At 40.7% G+C, this 16,423-nt stretch overlaps 1 protein-coding gene across 2 annotated transcripts in view; it reads right to left on the reverse strand.

The window, feature by feature from the left end:
* Positions 1-16,423, reverse strand: part of HBS1L (HBS1 like translational GTPase) — a 113,295-nt gene that overhangs the window by 16,744 nt on the left and 80,128 nt on the right. For both annotated transcript variants that reach the window (XM_075924222.1, XM_075924223.1), the window contains exons 6-10: positions 12,407-12,666; positions 11,528-11,693; positions 9,400-9,517; positions 3,477-3,623; positions 1,880-1,954 (exon numbers count right to left, since the gene is read on the reverse strand). In XM_075924222.1, coding sequence (XP_075780337.1) covers positions 1,880-1,954; positions 3,477-3,623; positions 9,400-9,517; positions 11,528-11,693; positions 12,407-12,666 — 766 coding nt within the window. The remainder of the gene's footprint in view (positions 1-1,879; positions 1,955-3,476; positions 3,624-9,399; positions 9,518-11,527; positions 11,694-12,406; positions 12,667-16,423) is intronic.

A 16,423-nucleotide genomic window follows, 5' to 3' on the forward strand; every position in this document is an offset into this window, starting at 1 on the left:
TAAGATGAGAGTACAAATCATTGTTGCAACCACTGTTATATGTTTGCACCAAATCTTGTACAAAGTGGGCCAAGTAAGATGTCTATGAAAATCTTATGATTTGCAGATTCTGTTTATACTGCTCATGGGCATGCATCATTTTTGCATTTGAAGTTTTAAGTATTAGCTATGTACTTGTATTTCAAACATTTGCTTCTAGAGACCTCAACAGGCCGCTTGGCCAGCCCATTGTGAAACGGTTGCTAGTGAAGTGAACAACAGTACTTGACTGACTATGTACAGCTGGTGTTGCCAATCCACATCCAACAAACTTTGATGCAAACGTTCATACCAGCATGTAAGTGATGGCTGCTCCTTGAAAAGGACTGAATCATGCATGGACAGGCGACTTCATGACAAACTCCATCTTGGGACATACTTTCACACAAACAGAACAATGGGAATCCCTTCACATGCGCAAAGATAATAAAGAGGGTCCTGGATGTTCTTCCATTTTTGTCTTCATTCCTACTTCTCGCCTATGAAGGATCTCACCTATGAACTGAAGTCTGCAAGGACTGCTGAGTCATCCTAACAGATGATGTATTCCAGAAACTAAGACACCAGTTTATTTCATCTCTGCTACATGCCTGCACCAATAATTTTGCAATTGGTATACATATTCTTTTAACAATTTTACTATCCCTTTTCTTTCTTTTATTAAAAAACCTTTAGATTTTAGATTCTAAAGTATTGGCTGACAGCATGATACAGAGGCAGCAAGGTGTGGGCGGTGGGAGGAGCGCGCACGTGTTCGATAAGATTCATCAATAAGCTGAGGCTTATCAAGTATCAGAAGGGTAGCCGTGTTAGTCTGAATCTGCAAAAGCGACGAGGAGTCCTGTGGCACCTTATAGACTAACTGAAGTGTAGGAGCATAAGCTTTCGTGGGCAAAGACCATGCATCTGACGAAGTGGGTCTTTGCCCACGAAAGCTTATGCTCCTACACTTCAGTTAGTCTATAAGGTGCCACAGGACTCCTCGTCGCTGAGGCTTATCAGTTAATCGCATACACGTGATATCCCTAGCATGGACATGGCATTTTTTTGTCCACCCACTTGCAAACTGGTACCACTGATTCTGGGATCTGCCACACAATCTTTGCCAGGTCTAAAATGGCCTCATTAATTGGGAGGGCCATCTATGAGGAGGAGGTATAGTGGAGGATGCTAAAGAGTAGAGAATGTGTGTCCTTGACTTCCTCCAATGGTGTCTGGAGGGTTTCAGTCACTCTTTTGCCAGCTCCTGGAAGGGATGAAAGTCATTCCCGGAGATGATGGAGAAGGCATGACAGCTTTGCCTGAGGAATGAATAGAATGTGGTTCTCGGTACAAGCTTCCTGGTTCCTCAATAATTTGAGGAATTTCTGAATGCTGCAGACAGGGAGGTGTGCCTGAGGATAAGTGGAGCCCCCAGGCGGCCAGGGGGGAAGCAGAGCCCCTGCCGCACTGACCTCCTCTGGTCCAGTAAATTCCCTGGTTCGGAACCAGTCAGGTCCCAAGGATGCCGGACAGGGAGATACAGCCTGTACTATAAAGACAGGTGCATAACTGATGGGATAACCATCTCCAGAGAGTAGTTATCAATGGTTCTGAGTCATGCTGGAAGGGCATAATGAGTATGGTTCTGCAAGGGTCAGTTTTGGGGCAAGTTCTGTTCAGTATCTTCGTCAATGATTTAGATAATGGAAGAGAGTACACCTATAAAGTTTGCAGATGATACCATATTGTGAAGGGTTGCAAGTGCTTTGGAAATGATCTAGACAAACTGGAGAAATAGAAGAGTTGTTATACGGGAGGCCACAAGCCTTTAAAAACCTCAATCTTAAATTTACTTTACCTTAAAGCCAGCTTGTTTAAGAAACTGGCCAAGTTTACTGGTAATTTCCAGAAATCTCTCCTGATGCCAATTGACCTAAAATAAAAACATTTTTTGAAAAAAAATATTGGATTTTGGCATATTTCTCTATACAAATTACATCGACTGCTTAATACTGTACACCCAGCTTAAGACCTTACATGAAAACTTCAGTTCAAAGATCAAGCCTAATTAATAAAATGTTGATAGTGTTTCTTCCACATTTTGAGAAAGACAGCATTGAGCATATTATGAAAGAAAATGAATTGAAGGCCTTATTCTACAATGTGGAATGTAACTGAATGCAATAGGGATGCATTTAGGCACAGAAATTTGTCTATCTGGAATAAGCTGTAGGGTAAATCTGCAGTTCTACTTTCTGTCTAAGATACTATAAATGAACTTGTTCACCACAGTACCTCTGATTTTTGTTTTTAAATTCACATAGTATCATTCACCTGCTCTGGAGGTGGGTGACAGGGAAGGAATCACGTGAGGATTACCTGTTGTGATCCCTCTCTCTGGGGCATCTGGTATTGGCCACTGTCAGCAGCAGGAGTGGTCTGAGGCCGGCTGCGGCAGCTGGCGCCCCAGGCGGAAGGCGCGATCGGCGTCCCCACCTGCACAGCCGTGACGTAATCACGGGGCGCCCCATTACGTCATCATCGGGCGCCCGGGCCAGTGGCACCAACGGCAACTGCCTAGTTTGTCTAGGCTCATGGGCCGCCCCTGGTCGGAAGACAGGATACTGGGCTAGATGGACCTTTGGTCTGACCCAGTATGGCCGTTCTTATGTTCAAGGCAAAACAAAAATCAGACTCCACAAGGATTTCTCTTAATTTACATGTATTTAGTTGTAATGTATTACTAATATGTACAGTAAGTGTAATTTTAAATAAATAGCATGTTTTTGAGCAAATGCAGCTACATGCACTCATCAGCACCCCATGTGACTCTACAACTGTCATCAGGGTGGCAATTCCGAGGGTGACCCACAGACTTACAGGGGCCCTGGGCAAGGTAGAGGAGGGGCTAAAATCTGGGCCCCCCAGTAGGGGTGGAGCCTCAGGTGAGAGGAGTGGGGCTGAGAGCTAGCCTCCCCCAGCCATCCCTGAGCACTACCTAAACCCTGCTGCACAGGGCTCTGGTGGTGATTTAAAGGCTCTGGGGCTCCAGCTTCTGCAGCTGACCCTTCCCCCCATCAATGGTCCTGACAATCTTCATGGGGAATGTTTACCCCAGTAAATGTCAGCAGGATTACTTAGACAGTACCCTTTGGGGAGATTTTAAAAAAATACAAAGTGGAGTTACAGATCCAATTCCCATTGACTCCCAATGGGAATTTAGCATCTAACTGCCCCTTATTTTTGAAAATCTACCTCTTCTTGGTCTACATGAGGAATTCATAGGCTTCAGAAGAATTTTCTTCTTGCTGAACACAGGCATTATGAGAACTGGTAACTGTGTAAAGAAAAAGGGAAGGACAAATCTTCTGGCCGTGGAACACAGATCCTCTTAATTTAGAATTCATATGAAGGGATACGGAACCTTTCAGTAAAGAAAATGATCAAGCAAGTACCTGATCCATTTTATTGACTGCAACTGCCAGTTGTGTTACTCCGAGAGAGCGAACCAACAACCCGTGTTCTCGTGTCTGTCCACCAGTCTCAAACCCTGCTTCAAACTCTCCTCTGCTGGCATCTACAACCAAGATAGCCACATCAGCCTAGGTGACAAAAAAGATGGTTAGGAAAATAATTTGTACAAGATAAATATATTATGGATAAATATGGCCCTGACTAGTCAAACACACACCTTAACCTATACTCAACAAGAGACTATCAGCATGACTTCAGATGAATGAGGACTGATTTCTAGATCACTAACGAGGACTGAAAAACAGACGTGCACCGCTGTATGGTTAAATATGGGGACAGCAACTTTACTAAAACTATTAACCAGCTGGAGCTACTATTCAAGCTATGTGACAGCTGTTCCAGGGTGGATTTCAAATGGACAAAGATCCTGCGTTCTACTAACCTGAAAACGGGAATGAGGTCAATGCCTTTTCTGTTCCCTCAGGCCTGCCCAAAAACCCTAGCTCCAAATCAAAGTCCCAATTCATTCCCTTTTTCCACACAAGGGATCAGAAGGATATCATGAAGTGAGCTGAGCCACGCATTAACTGACAGAGACCTACCGCATCATTCTGTAATGTTATGCCAATACCCAAGCAGCCCCATAGGTTACAGGGAACTTACATCAGACTCTTGTTTAACCACCAACCACACCTCAAGAAAGCTAAAGCTGCAACATATAATATTTAACCCTCCAAACAGCTACAGTTGCCCTAAAAAAGTTACAGCAGTCAAAAAAAGGAGATAGAATATTGGGAATCAGTAAGAAAGGGACAGCAAAGAAAACAGAGAATATCTTATTGCCTCTACATAAATTCATGGTACAACCACATCTTGAATACTGCATGTAGATGTGTCGCCTCATCTCAAAATATATATCTTGACTTTGGAAAAAGTTCAGAAACAGGCATCCAAAATTATTAGGGGTACAGAACAGCTGTCATTTGAGGAGAGATTAATAAGACTGGGACTTTTCAGCTTGGAAAAGAGACGACTGAGGGGAGGAGGAGATGATATAGGTCTATATAATCATGATCGGTATGGAAAGTGATTAAAGAAGAATTATTTACTCCTTCCCATAACACAAGAACTAGTGGTCACCAAATTAAATTTAAAACAAACAAAAGGAAGTATTTCTTCATACAATGCACAGTCAATCTGTTGAATTCCTTGCCAGAGGATGTTGTGAACTCCAAGACTATAAGATGGTTAAAAAAAGAATACATTAATGGAAGATAGATCTATCAATAGCTATTAGCCACATAGGGCAGGGATGGTGTCCCTAACCTCTGTGTGTCTGAAGCTGAGAATGGTGACTGGGGTTGGATCATTTGATGATTAATTACTTCTTCTGTTCATTCCTCTGGCACTGACCACAGTCAGAGGACAGGATACTGGGCTAGATGGACCTTTGCTCTGACCCAGTATGGTCATTCTTTCGTTCTTATATTCAATTTAGAAAAAAGCATAAGACATTATGCGAAGCGGACAGGAGCTGCAGACAGGGGAGTTTGACAGAGGGAGGCCTACGATGGTCAGGAACACCCGCAACACCTGTGCCAGCACTGCTTCTGTCTCCTCCACCGATGCCTGTAAGGTTCCAGAAAGAGCACCTGAGCATGGATGCCTCTACCCAGATCCTGGTGTGGTTTTGCAGGGACTGTGGATTGCAATTCCCACTTATTAATATCCAGGCTGGGGAGATCATCCAATGCGAGAGATGCCTGCTGGTGGAATCTCTCAGGCAGCAGGTGGTAGAGCTACAGGAGAAGGTGGCTAGGTTGAGGAGCACCTGCATCCATGAGAAATTCCTGGACCATGTTCATGAGGAGACAGCTGAGGTAGCTGTCCCGGTACACAGGACTGTGGACACACCACTGGTGGAGGAGGAGATGGCTCAGAATGGAAAGTGGCAGCTGGTTACTTCTGGCAGCAGGCACTGCTCCACCCCTGCTCCGAACCCTCCCGCCGTGGTACTAGGAAACCGTTATGCTCTTCTTTATACAAGAGATAAGCAATCACCCCATACACCGGAGGCGGAGAAGCCCCATACCTCCAAGGCTGGGAGGTCTGCTGCCACCACTATGAATAGGAAACATAGGGAAGTGGTGGTCGGAGACTCTCTTCTGAGGGGGACGGAGGCGCCCATATGTCGCCCTGACATTTCATCTCAGGAGGTATGTTGTCTGCCAGGGGCCCATATCCAAGATGTTACAGAGGCATTGTCGAGGATTATCAGGCCCTCTGACTACTACCCCATGCTACTCATCCATGTGGGCACTAATGATACTGTGATGTGTGACACTGAGCAGATCAAGAGTGACTACAGGGCTCTGGGAGTACAGGTGAAGGGGTTGGGAGCGCAGGTGGTATTCGCTTCGATCCTTCCTATCGAAGGTAGGGGCCCAGGCAGAGACAGGTGCATCCTGGAGGTGAATGCCTGGCTGCGAAGATGGTGTCGCCAGGAGGGCTTTGGCTTCCTCGACCATGGGATGCTATTCCAGGAAGGACTGCTAAGCAGGGATGGGGTCCACCTTTCGAGGAGGGGGAAGACCCTATTTGGATACAGAATGGCTAACCTAGTGAGGAAGGCTTTAAACTAGGTTCGATGGGGACAGGTGAGCAAAGCCCACAGGTAAGTGGAGAATATGGAGACCTGGGAGATGGGTCGGAAATGGGAGGGAGCGTGGGCTACAATGGCAGGCAAGGTCAAATCAGGATCTTAGACGCCTATATACAAATGCGAGAAGTATGGGAAATAAGCAGGAAGAACAGGAAGTGCTAATAAATAAGTACAATTATGACACTGTTGGCATCACAGAAACTTGGTGGGATAATACACATGATTGGAATGTTTGCATAGAAGGGTACAGCTTGCTCAGGAAAGATAGACAGGGAAAAAAGGGAAGAGGTGTTGCCATATACATTAAAAATGAACACACTTGGAGTGAGGTGGAGATGGACATAGGAGACGGAAGTGTTGAGAGTCTCTGAGTTAGGCTAAAAGGGATTAAAAACAAAGGTAATGTCATACTAGGAGTCTACTACAGGCCACCTACCCAGGTGGAAGAAGTGGATGAGGCTTTTTTTAAACAACTAACAATATCATCCAAAGCCCAAGATTTGGTGGTGATGGGGGACTTCAACTATTCAGATATATGTTGGGAAAATAACACTGCAGGGCACAGACTATCCAATAAGTTCTTGGACTGCACTGGAGACTTTTTATTTCAGAAGGTTAAAAAAAGCTACCAGGGGGGAAGCTGTTCTAGATTTGATCCTAACAAATAGGGAGGAACTGATTGAGAATTTGAAAGTGGAAGGCAGCTTGGGTGAAAGTGATCATGAAATCATAGAGTTCACAATTCTAAGGAAGGGTAGAAGGGAGAACAACAAAATAGAGACAATGGATTTCAGGAAGGCGGATTTTGGTAAGCTTAGAGAGCTGATAGGTAAGGTTCCATAGGAATCGAGACTGAAGAGAGTTGGCAGTTTTTCAAAGGGACATTGTTAAAGGCCCAAAAGCAAGCTATTCCGATGTGTCGGAAAGATAGAAAATACAGCAAAAGACCGCCTTGGCTTAACCATGAGATCTTGCATGATCTAAAAATAATAAAGTCATATAAAAAATGGAAAGTAGGACAAATTACAAAAGGATGAATATAGGCAAACAGCACAGGAATGCAGGAGCAAGATTAGAAAGGCAAAGGCACAGAATGAGCTCGAACTAGCTATAGGAATAAAGGGAAACAAGAAGACTTTTTATAAATACATTAGAAGCAAGAAGACGACCAAGGAGAGGGTAGGCCCACTAGTCAGTGAGGAGGGAGAAACAGTAACAGGAAACTTGGAAATGGAAGAGCTGCTCAATGACTTCTTTGATTCGGTCTTCACCGAGAAGTCTGTAGGAATGCCTAACATAGTGAAGGCTAGTGGGAAGGGAGTAGTTTTAGAATGTAAAATAAAAAAAGAACAAGTCAAAAATCATCTAGAAAAGTTAGATGCTGGCAAGTCACTAGGGCCTGATGAAATGCATCCTAGAATACCCAAGGAGCTGATAAAGGAGGTATCTGAGCCTCTAGCTATCATCTTTGGAAAATCATGGGAGACAGGAGAGATTCCAGAAGACTGGAAAAGGGCAAATATAGTGCCCATCTATAAAAAGGGAAAAAGAACAAACCAGGATTCTACAGACCAGTTAGTTTAACTTCTGTGCCAGGGAAGATAATGGAGCAAGTAATTAAATAAATCATCTGAAAACACTTGGAAAGTGGCAAGGTGATAGGAAACAGCCAGCATGGATTTGTAAAGAATAAACCGTGTCAAACCAATCTGATAGCTTTCTTTGATAGGATAACGAGTCTTGTGGATACGGGAGAAGCGGTGGATGTGGTATATCTAGACTTTAGTAAGGCATTTGATACGGTCTTGCATGATATTCTTATCAATAAACTAGGTAAATACAACTTAGATGGGGCTACTATAAGGTGGGTGCACAACTGGCTGGATAACCATACTCAGAGGGTAGTTATTAATGGCTCACAATCCTGCTGGAAAGGCATAACAAGTGGGGTTCCACAAGGATCTGTTTTGGGACCGGCTCTGTTCAATATCTTCATCAACGATTTAGACATTGGTATAGAAAGCATGCTTATTAAGTTTGCAGATGATACCAAGCTGGGTGGGGTTGCGACTAATCTGGATGATAGGGTCATAATTCAAAATGACCTGGACAAATTGGAGAAATGGTCTGAGGTAAATAGGATGAAGTTTAATAAAGACAAAGGCAAAGTGCTCCACTTAGGAAGGAACAATCAGTTTCATACATACAGAATTGGAAGCAATTGTCTGGAAAGGAGTATGGCAGAAAGGGATCTAGGGGTTATAGTGGACCACAAGTTGAATATGAGTCAGCAGTGTGGTGCTGTTGCAAAGAAAGCAAACATGATTCTGGGATGCATTAACAGGTGTGTTGTGAGCAAGACACGAGAAGTCATTCTTCCGCTCTACTCTGCGCTGGTTAGGTCTCAGTTGGAGTATTGTGTTCAGTTCTGGGCACTGCATTTCAAGAAAGATGTGGAGAAATTGGAGAGGGTCCAGAGAAGAGCAACAAGAATGATTAAAAGTCTAGAGAACATGACCTATGAGGGAAGACTGAAGGAACTGGGTTTGTTTAGTTTAGAAAAGAGAAGATTGAGGGGGGACATGATAGCCATTTTCAGGAATCTAAAAGGGTGTCATAAGGAGGAGGGAGAAACTTGTTCATCTTGGCCTCTGGGGATAGAATAAGAAGCAATGGGCTTAAACTGCAGCAAGGGAGTTTAGGATGGACATTAGGAAAAAGTTCCTAACTATCAGGGTAGTCAAACACTGGAATAAATTGCCCAGGGAGGTTGTAGAATCTCCATCTCTGGAGATATTTAAGAGTAGGTTAGATTAATGTCTATCAGGGATGGTCTAGACATTATTTGGTCCTGCCATGAGGGCAGGGGACTGGACTCGATGATCTCTCGAGGTCCCTTCCAGTCCTAGTATTCTATGATTCTATGGTTTCAGTTCTCAAAACTCTCTCCCCTGCTCCTCTCCTTCCTCCCCAAAAAGTTAAAATTTCCTGAAAATGAAAGACTTATTTTTCCCCGTTTTTTAAAGGTTAGGATGCACAAAATACATTTACATGTATGATGTTTTGAACAGAAGAAGATTATCTGCTAATATGTAATATATAGAAACTGTTAAAGATTCTGGGGGGGAAGGGTTTGAGGGGGAATTGATGTTGTTTAAAAGGTTAGATTTAAATAAGGTACAATACTAAGTTATAAAACAACACATTATATTTGATACGCGCAGTTAAGAAATATTTACTACCTGTGCAGCTCCTGTGATCATATTTGGGATGAAATCTTTATGGCCTGGAGCATCCATCAAAGTAATAACTTTAGTCTTTGTCTCAAATTTGGTCATGCCCACATCCATTGTTACTCCCCTTAAATAAAACACACATCATTACAACTGCTTGTCAAGTTCATCAGAAACAGTTATTAAATAGCAGACTTAATAAATCAGAACACCATAGCCACTATTAGTTTATTTGAACATATACTAAATTTGGCCAGTTTAAGGAGACTACTTGTGGCATGACTTTTCCTTTTATTGGACAAACTATCTATCTGCATCTGAATTTCATCTTGAAAAAGTTAAGAAAACATGTGTTGCCAAGAAAAGTTTTACTCTTCCCCTTTATATGGTTCTTTGCTATGTATAAAGATATCCAAATCTAATTCTGCTATGCCAAGTAGGAGAGGAGATGTATAGTTAGCCAAAAATTGCTGATAAGAAGAGAACAATATGTAAACAGTTGAAGTCCTAGAAGCTGAAAATATGGCAGCTGCATACCATAACAGATTATATCCTCAAATCAAAGAACAAGTAACACAGTTCTGAATTAACTAGCAAAGCACAAAGCTGCTGTTACATTTGGTAAGTCAGTATTTTGAAGTTCTCCATCCTTGAAAAATAGGGATCAACAGCAGCAAAAGCACAATCAAGAAAAAATTACTGACTATAATTATAGGAATTAAGATATACTTTTGTAAATGTCACATCATTCACATCTGCCTGTTATGATTCAAAAAGGGCAGAATAGTTCTGGACTCAAGTCCAAATTTGACTAAACTGCATCTATGGGAAATCGCCTTGTCCTATCCATTTTTTAACCATGAGACACCAAATGACAGTAAAACACTATCTAAATATTTAAGGAGCACTTCAGAACTCTTTAGTTTTAAAATATAGGCTTGAAAGTGGGGGGAAAAAAGAGGGAAAAATAATCCAAGTTCTTAGCCTGGTTTGAGGGCGGAAATTATTTAAGTTTCCTGTAAACATGGAATAGCTCTTTTATTTACAGAAATAAAAGCAAAGACATTGTTTACATATTCATCCTAATCTTTAATAACACTTTAGTTTTAAAGCAACATTTAAAAATATTTTATTACTAGATAGCCAAATTCCATTTTCAGGATTTTAAGTTCTGAGACAAAAAACATTTTCACATTTTTGTCTGCAACAAAGATTTTTGGTTGATTGGATTTTTGTCCTTTTCAAACAAAAGCCTGTATTGAACATATGTACGGGAAGACTGGTATTTGAAGAAGTTTTGCAGTGTTCATGAAAATAACTAAAGTTCATTTCTCTTTCATTTTTTTTTAAAAAGCTAGTCTCTCTGCAGCTCACCCCACTCCCATTTCTCTGTATCAGTTTACATTTTCAAGGTTATCTTTGTAACCAGAGGAGCCTGAATACCATGATACCATGGGTGATGAGCATGACATAAAAATACAATTACATTAGATAAACAAATTTCATTCTGTGGTTTTAAATGAAACCCAAGATACTGACAAACACCACAAAAACTGTGGTAAGATATTAAAATTACTGTTTAGTTCATGTTTTTCTGAACACAGAAGGTTATTGTCCACAGATCCAATTTATATAGCTTTTAAAACTGACTTTATGATTTTTTTAAATTATCCACATTACTTCCTCCTCATTGTAATACAATTTAAAAATGCATTACACAGAAAAAGTATTTACACATTTTATTTCAATTTAATATGTTGCTGGCAGAGACATTTCAAAGGGTGTTCTAATATTAATTTAACAAGTCAGATGTAATAGACAAAAAATTCACCTTTCTTAAACTCCTCACATGCACTGGTGCCTTGATCAAACAAATTGTATCAGCTCTTCATACTGAGGATTTTAACAACAAAAAATACCCAACTTCTCAATGGCATTCCATTTCTATAGCCAAGACAAGATACTTATTTTCGTTCAATAGCATACCTCTAAGTAGACGAAGGATGAAATATTTTCTACCAAATATTTTACTCTTAAAATATTTAAGTAGCACATAGCTAATCAGTATAATGACAGTTAGTAACAGACGTCACAATCAGAGAAAACATTAATTCATGTTAGACGTTAACTTGCCTACCTTTCTCTTTCTTCCCCAGTTTCATCCAACACCCATGCATAAGCAAATGAAGCTTTGCCAGCCTTTTTGGATTCCTGCTCATATTTATGCATAGTTCGTTTGTTCACATTGCCCAACAGGTAAAGTAAATGACCCATTAAAGTACTTTTACCTGCATCAACATGTCCTAAGAAGGGAAGTAAATATTAGACCGGTATTATTAAACTACAAATTTTAGACTTCATAATACAGTTGGAAAAGAAACACACTGTAGGTATGTGATAGAAATGTAGCCGTGTTAGTCTGGTGTAGCTGAAACAAAATACAGGACTATGTAGCACTTTAAAGACTAACAAGATGGTTTATTAGATGATGAGCTTTCGTGGGCCAGACCCATTTGGGTCTGGCCCACGAAAGCTCATCATCTAATAAACCATCTTGTTAGTCTTTAAAGTGCTACATAGTCCTGTATTTTGTTTCAACTGTAGATATGGGAATTAATGCCCTGAAGTTTTGTTTCATGCTCATGCAATTCAGAGTCTAACAATCATACATAGCAGCAGACAAGAATTATCTAGAGAGAAGAAATGGGTGAAGTTTGACAATGACCTCTGTTTTGCCAAACTTAAATTAAAAAGAAAAATGCTAAAAAGATGAGTCCACTTCAAAGTATACTATATTTTGACAAGATATGGGGAAGGGCAGAAGGCCTACTTGGTAGTTCAGTCCATGAAGATGACAAGTGGTTATACTCTACAAGGGCAAGAGATTTTCAGTGCAATCTGAGACATTTTCTTTCCTAAATAGAGGCATATCTTGCTCCTGCAACACACACAGACTCAACAAGCACATATTTCTGGCCAAAAAATATTTGAAATAAAATAAAGAAAAAAATATTACCTATTACCACTAAATTCAGAAGCTGTTTTCCTCCTTGTCTCTTCTCCAATTCTGCTTTCACATTTATTTGTTGTTTTGTCTTGCTAGGTTTTTTCACTGGAGTAGGAACTGAAGTCTGTTCTTCTGAAATCTGAATTGTCTGGGATGAAAGAGCTGGTTTAGAGACCATCTCAATTACTCCAGAAGTGACATTGGACTCTTCAGATAATGGTCGTTTTGGGGGTGTATTAGAATTATGGCCATTCTCTTCAACAATCATACTAGGAGAAATAAAGAGAAAACCAGGATTTATAGGGAAGTAATTGAAGCCCTACAGCATCAGAGAACAAATGGAGTATCACTTTACGTACAGTCCAACCCTTCAAATTAAGAATCTCTGCTAAATAGTGAGAGTCTACTGAAATGGAAGTGATAAACAACCAGACACAAATGACAGATACAGGTTCTGAATATCCTGCCTGAAAAGCAGCATGAACAAAAGTAAAATAAGAAAGCACCCACTGTACTAATTGAAATTCAGACAGAAGAAACCTCTTCTTCGTGGCCCCTTCTTTTGATGTTGAGAGAGTTATGAGAAGTGACTCACGAGGGCTTGTCTTTACCGTAGAATTAACCTGGACTCTTACCCGGCAGTTGTTCCTAACCAGGCTCCTGTTCATACACAAGAATCTCTCATCAAACTGGGGTGGACTACTCCTGAGGTATAGATTAAAACCTGAGTGCTGCTTATCCTTGGGCTGATAATGCACCCACTTTGCTGCATGAATGCAGACTAAATCACTCAAGCGCTAGTAGCCCTCCAATGCCTTCCCAAAAGTCAGCAGAGTTGCCATGTTTATGGAGAGCTGTATTGGGAAAGTTAGGATTAGTAATAAAAGAGAGGAGGAAAGATGATTAAGGCAATGGCCCAGGCTACAGGACATCTGCATGGTAGGTTTTTCCCACCCAGTTCTACCACGGAACTACTGCATGACCCTGGTTGCATCACTTCCTCTTTGATTCAGTTTACCATCTGTAAAATAAAGCCTATAGTCCCTAATTCACAGAGGTGTTCTGAGGATAAATTCATTAATAAGCGTTGTTCAAATATTTATGACCCTCACAGAAAAGCCAAACACAGTAAACAAAAAATAAAGACAGAAAAAATTCCCATGGTTGCTGACAGAGATTCAGACCAAAAAAAAAAAAAAAAAAAAAAAAAACCCTATGATTCGGTATTCCTGTGTGTAAGCTACCTGGTTAACAAGGATGGGATCAATGGTAAGGCATAAGTGCACACAGCAAGATATGAATGAAAGCCCTTATTACACAATATATATCATAGCATAATGGTCCAAATGTATCAAAGTACCAAAATTACAGTGTTTTGAACAATTACTTCAAAATATAGCATGTCAGAGACACTGGCCTTTTAAGAGAGACACCACCAATGTACCCATAACTGGGCTTAAAAGAGGAAAGAGCTGACAAAGTTAGGAAAAGGACAAGTGAGAGGTGCCTGAGGAAGAAAGGAGAAACCCAGGAGGAGGAGCAGCAGCAGCATCAAGCTGGTACAGAAAGCATCTGTGAAGAGCAAAAGGTTGATAAGGACTGGCTAGACCTGAGGTACCCTGGTGAGTTAAAGGAGAGCTTACTCATTAGCTCTTGCAAAGAAGAGGAAAAACAACCTAGTTAAGAGAAGCTGAACCCAACAAGAGAGTTGATAGTGATACTTTAGAGTAGATCCCAGAGCAGGGATAGAAGTCACAGGATGGGAGGTCTGGTCAGTGGAACACTGCAGGGAATTCTGTCACAGGAAACATGACTTGGGAATGCAAGAGAATGTGGGAAAGAAGCAGGTCTTGGAATTTTAGGTAGGTGGCCTGGAGAATGGGGTCTAGGAGCTAAAGGAACTATGACTAAGTGAATACTGACTCTTGGATAGGTCATCTGGGACAGTTACCTTTGAATGGGATTGTAAAGCTGCCACATAATAAACATTTTTGATGGCCATTAAAGACCTCCATGCCCACTGCATCCCATTTAGGTGTGTGTGTTAGAACTTATGTGTTCATCACATTCCAACAAAATAAATCCTCCTTGTAATTTAAACTGAAGAAGCTATATTTCACTTCACGTGCTTAAAGATCTGAAAGTAGTGGGTCATCAAAACATGCATTTAAAAGTAGTTTATCTACAGAAAAATACAGCAGCCATCTATCTATGCTTACTTTTACTGGAAAATATTCTAGGACCTATGCTGCTTTGGGTCCCAAAGAACCTCATTTTTTAAAAGTTACTTAAATATATATTATGTTAAGTATATACAATGCCTGTTCTGGAAATAAACCAGCACTATATTCATTTCATTCAAAAACAATGAGTAGTCCTGTGGCACCTTAGGGCATGTCTACACAGGAGTGTTATTTTGGAATAACATCAGTCATTCTGAAATAACAGTGTGCATCTACACAGCAAGCCCATTATTTCAAAATAAATTAAAGATAACAGGTTTCTTATTCCTACTTCTGTAAACCTCATTGTATGAGGAGTAAGGGAAGTCAGGGGAAGAGTGCTCTATTTTGAAATAACTGCTCTGTAGACATGCCCAAAGTTGAAATAAGCTATTTCGACTTGAGCTACGTCAATTGTGTAGCTTGAGTTGCATAGTTTATATCAAGTTTAGCCCTGGCCCTTTGACACTAACAAAAATATAGATAGTACCATGAGCTTTCCTGGGCAAAACCCTCTTCTTCAGATGGGGGTTTTGCCCATAAAAGCCCATGACAATTATTTTATATATGACAATTTTATATATGACAATTATTTTCTAAGCTACCACAAGACTACTTGCTGTTTTTGAAGTTACAGACTAACACAGCTATGCCTCTGAGTCATTTCATTGAAAATCACCTTCCCCAATTCCTGTCTGTTTAGACATTTATTTCATAAAACAAAATATATAAATTTTTTACACCAAATACAAATGCAGAGAGCACTGTAATCAGAAAGCTTTTCCTACTACTTGAACAGAAGATTTAAAATGTCAGAAATCATAAAGTAAGCCAAATCAGTTTTGACAGAAGTCATGCATTATTTCGGAGTTAAATATTTACACATTTTATTTGTACAGGTTGAACTTCTCCGATCCAGCACCCTCAGGACCTGACTGGTTCCAAACTAGGGAATTTGCCAGATCAGGCAAGGTCAGTGCTAGCCCCTCCACTCCTGACCGTCTGCCCCCCGGGGCACTGGGGCTCCCCTGTTCCAGCCTCCAAGGGTGCTATGGCTCCACAAACTCTGCTGCACTAGCAGCTGACACCCCCCTCCCCCCCAGGACTCCCTTTGCTTAGGTCACTGCTGCTCCATTCTTCCTGGTCTGGCAACTATCATGGTCCAGGCCCACCGCTTTTTCCCTGTGAGTGCTTCAGCCACGGAGTCTGGATATTGCCAGACCAGGGAAGTCTGGATTATATAGGTTCAACCTCTATCATGCTTTTCCCACCAAGATTAAAACTCTCTTCTAGCCTTTCCTCTGATTTTTTTTCCCAGGTATTTATACCTCACAATTTTAGCACCCAGTGGTTTCAGACGGGGCATAAAACACTTATGCATATTCTTTATATTGTCTCAAAATTAGGTTCCTGAAGTCTTGACATTCAAAGATCTAGAGAGAAGTTCTAGCATCAGAAAAAAGGTCAAACTTGACTTTGTAGATAGTGACCCACTACCTCCCCCTTTATTGTCTGCACAATTTCCCATGAGAATTTAAAACAAAAGTTAAAAGTGAAGAAACTATATGAAACTGCAATTACAGCAACTCCAAAAGTAGAACTGAGAAGTTCTGCAGATTTTCAGGCACTGTTCCAGAGATTTTTCATACTGAATCTACCCAAATATTAGAGCAAAGACAAAAAATCTAGCACAATGAACAAATACAAAAATTAATCAAAAGTTATAACCTTTTTATATGCTTAACAATATGTATGGAAGTCTTAATTTCTCAGTATTACAATTCAATCAGTTACACGGTTAAAT

The sequence above is a fragment of the Pelodiscus sinensis genome, chromosome 3, assembly GCF_049634645.1.
Source record: "Pelodiscus sinensis isolate JC-2024 chromosome 3, ASM4963464v1, whole genome shotgun sequence".
NCBI lineage: Eukaryota > Metazoa > Chordata > Testudines > Trionychidae > Pelodiscus > Pelodiscus sinensis.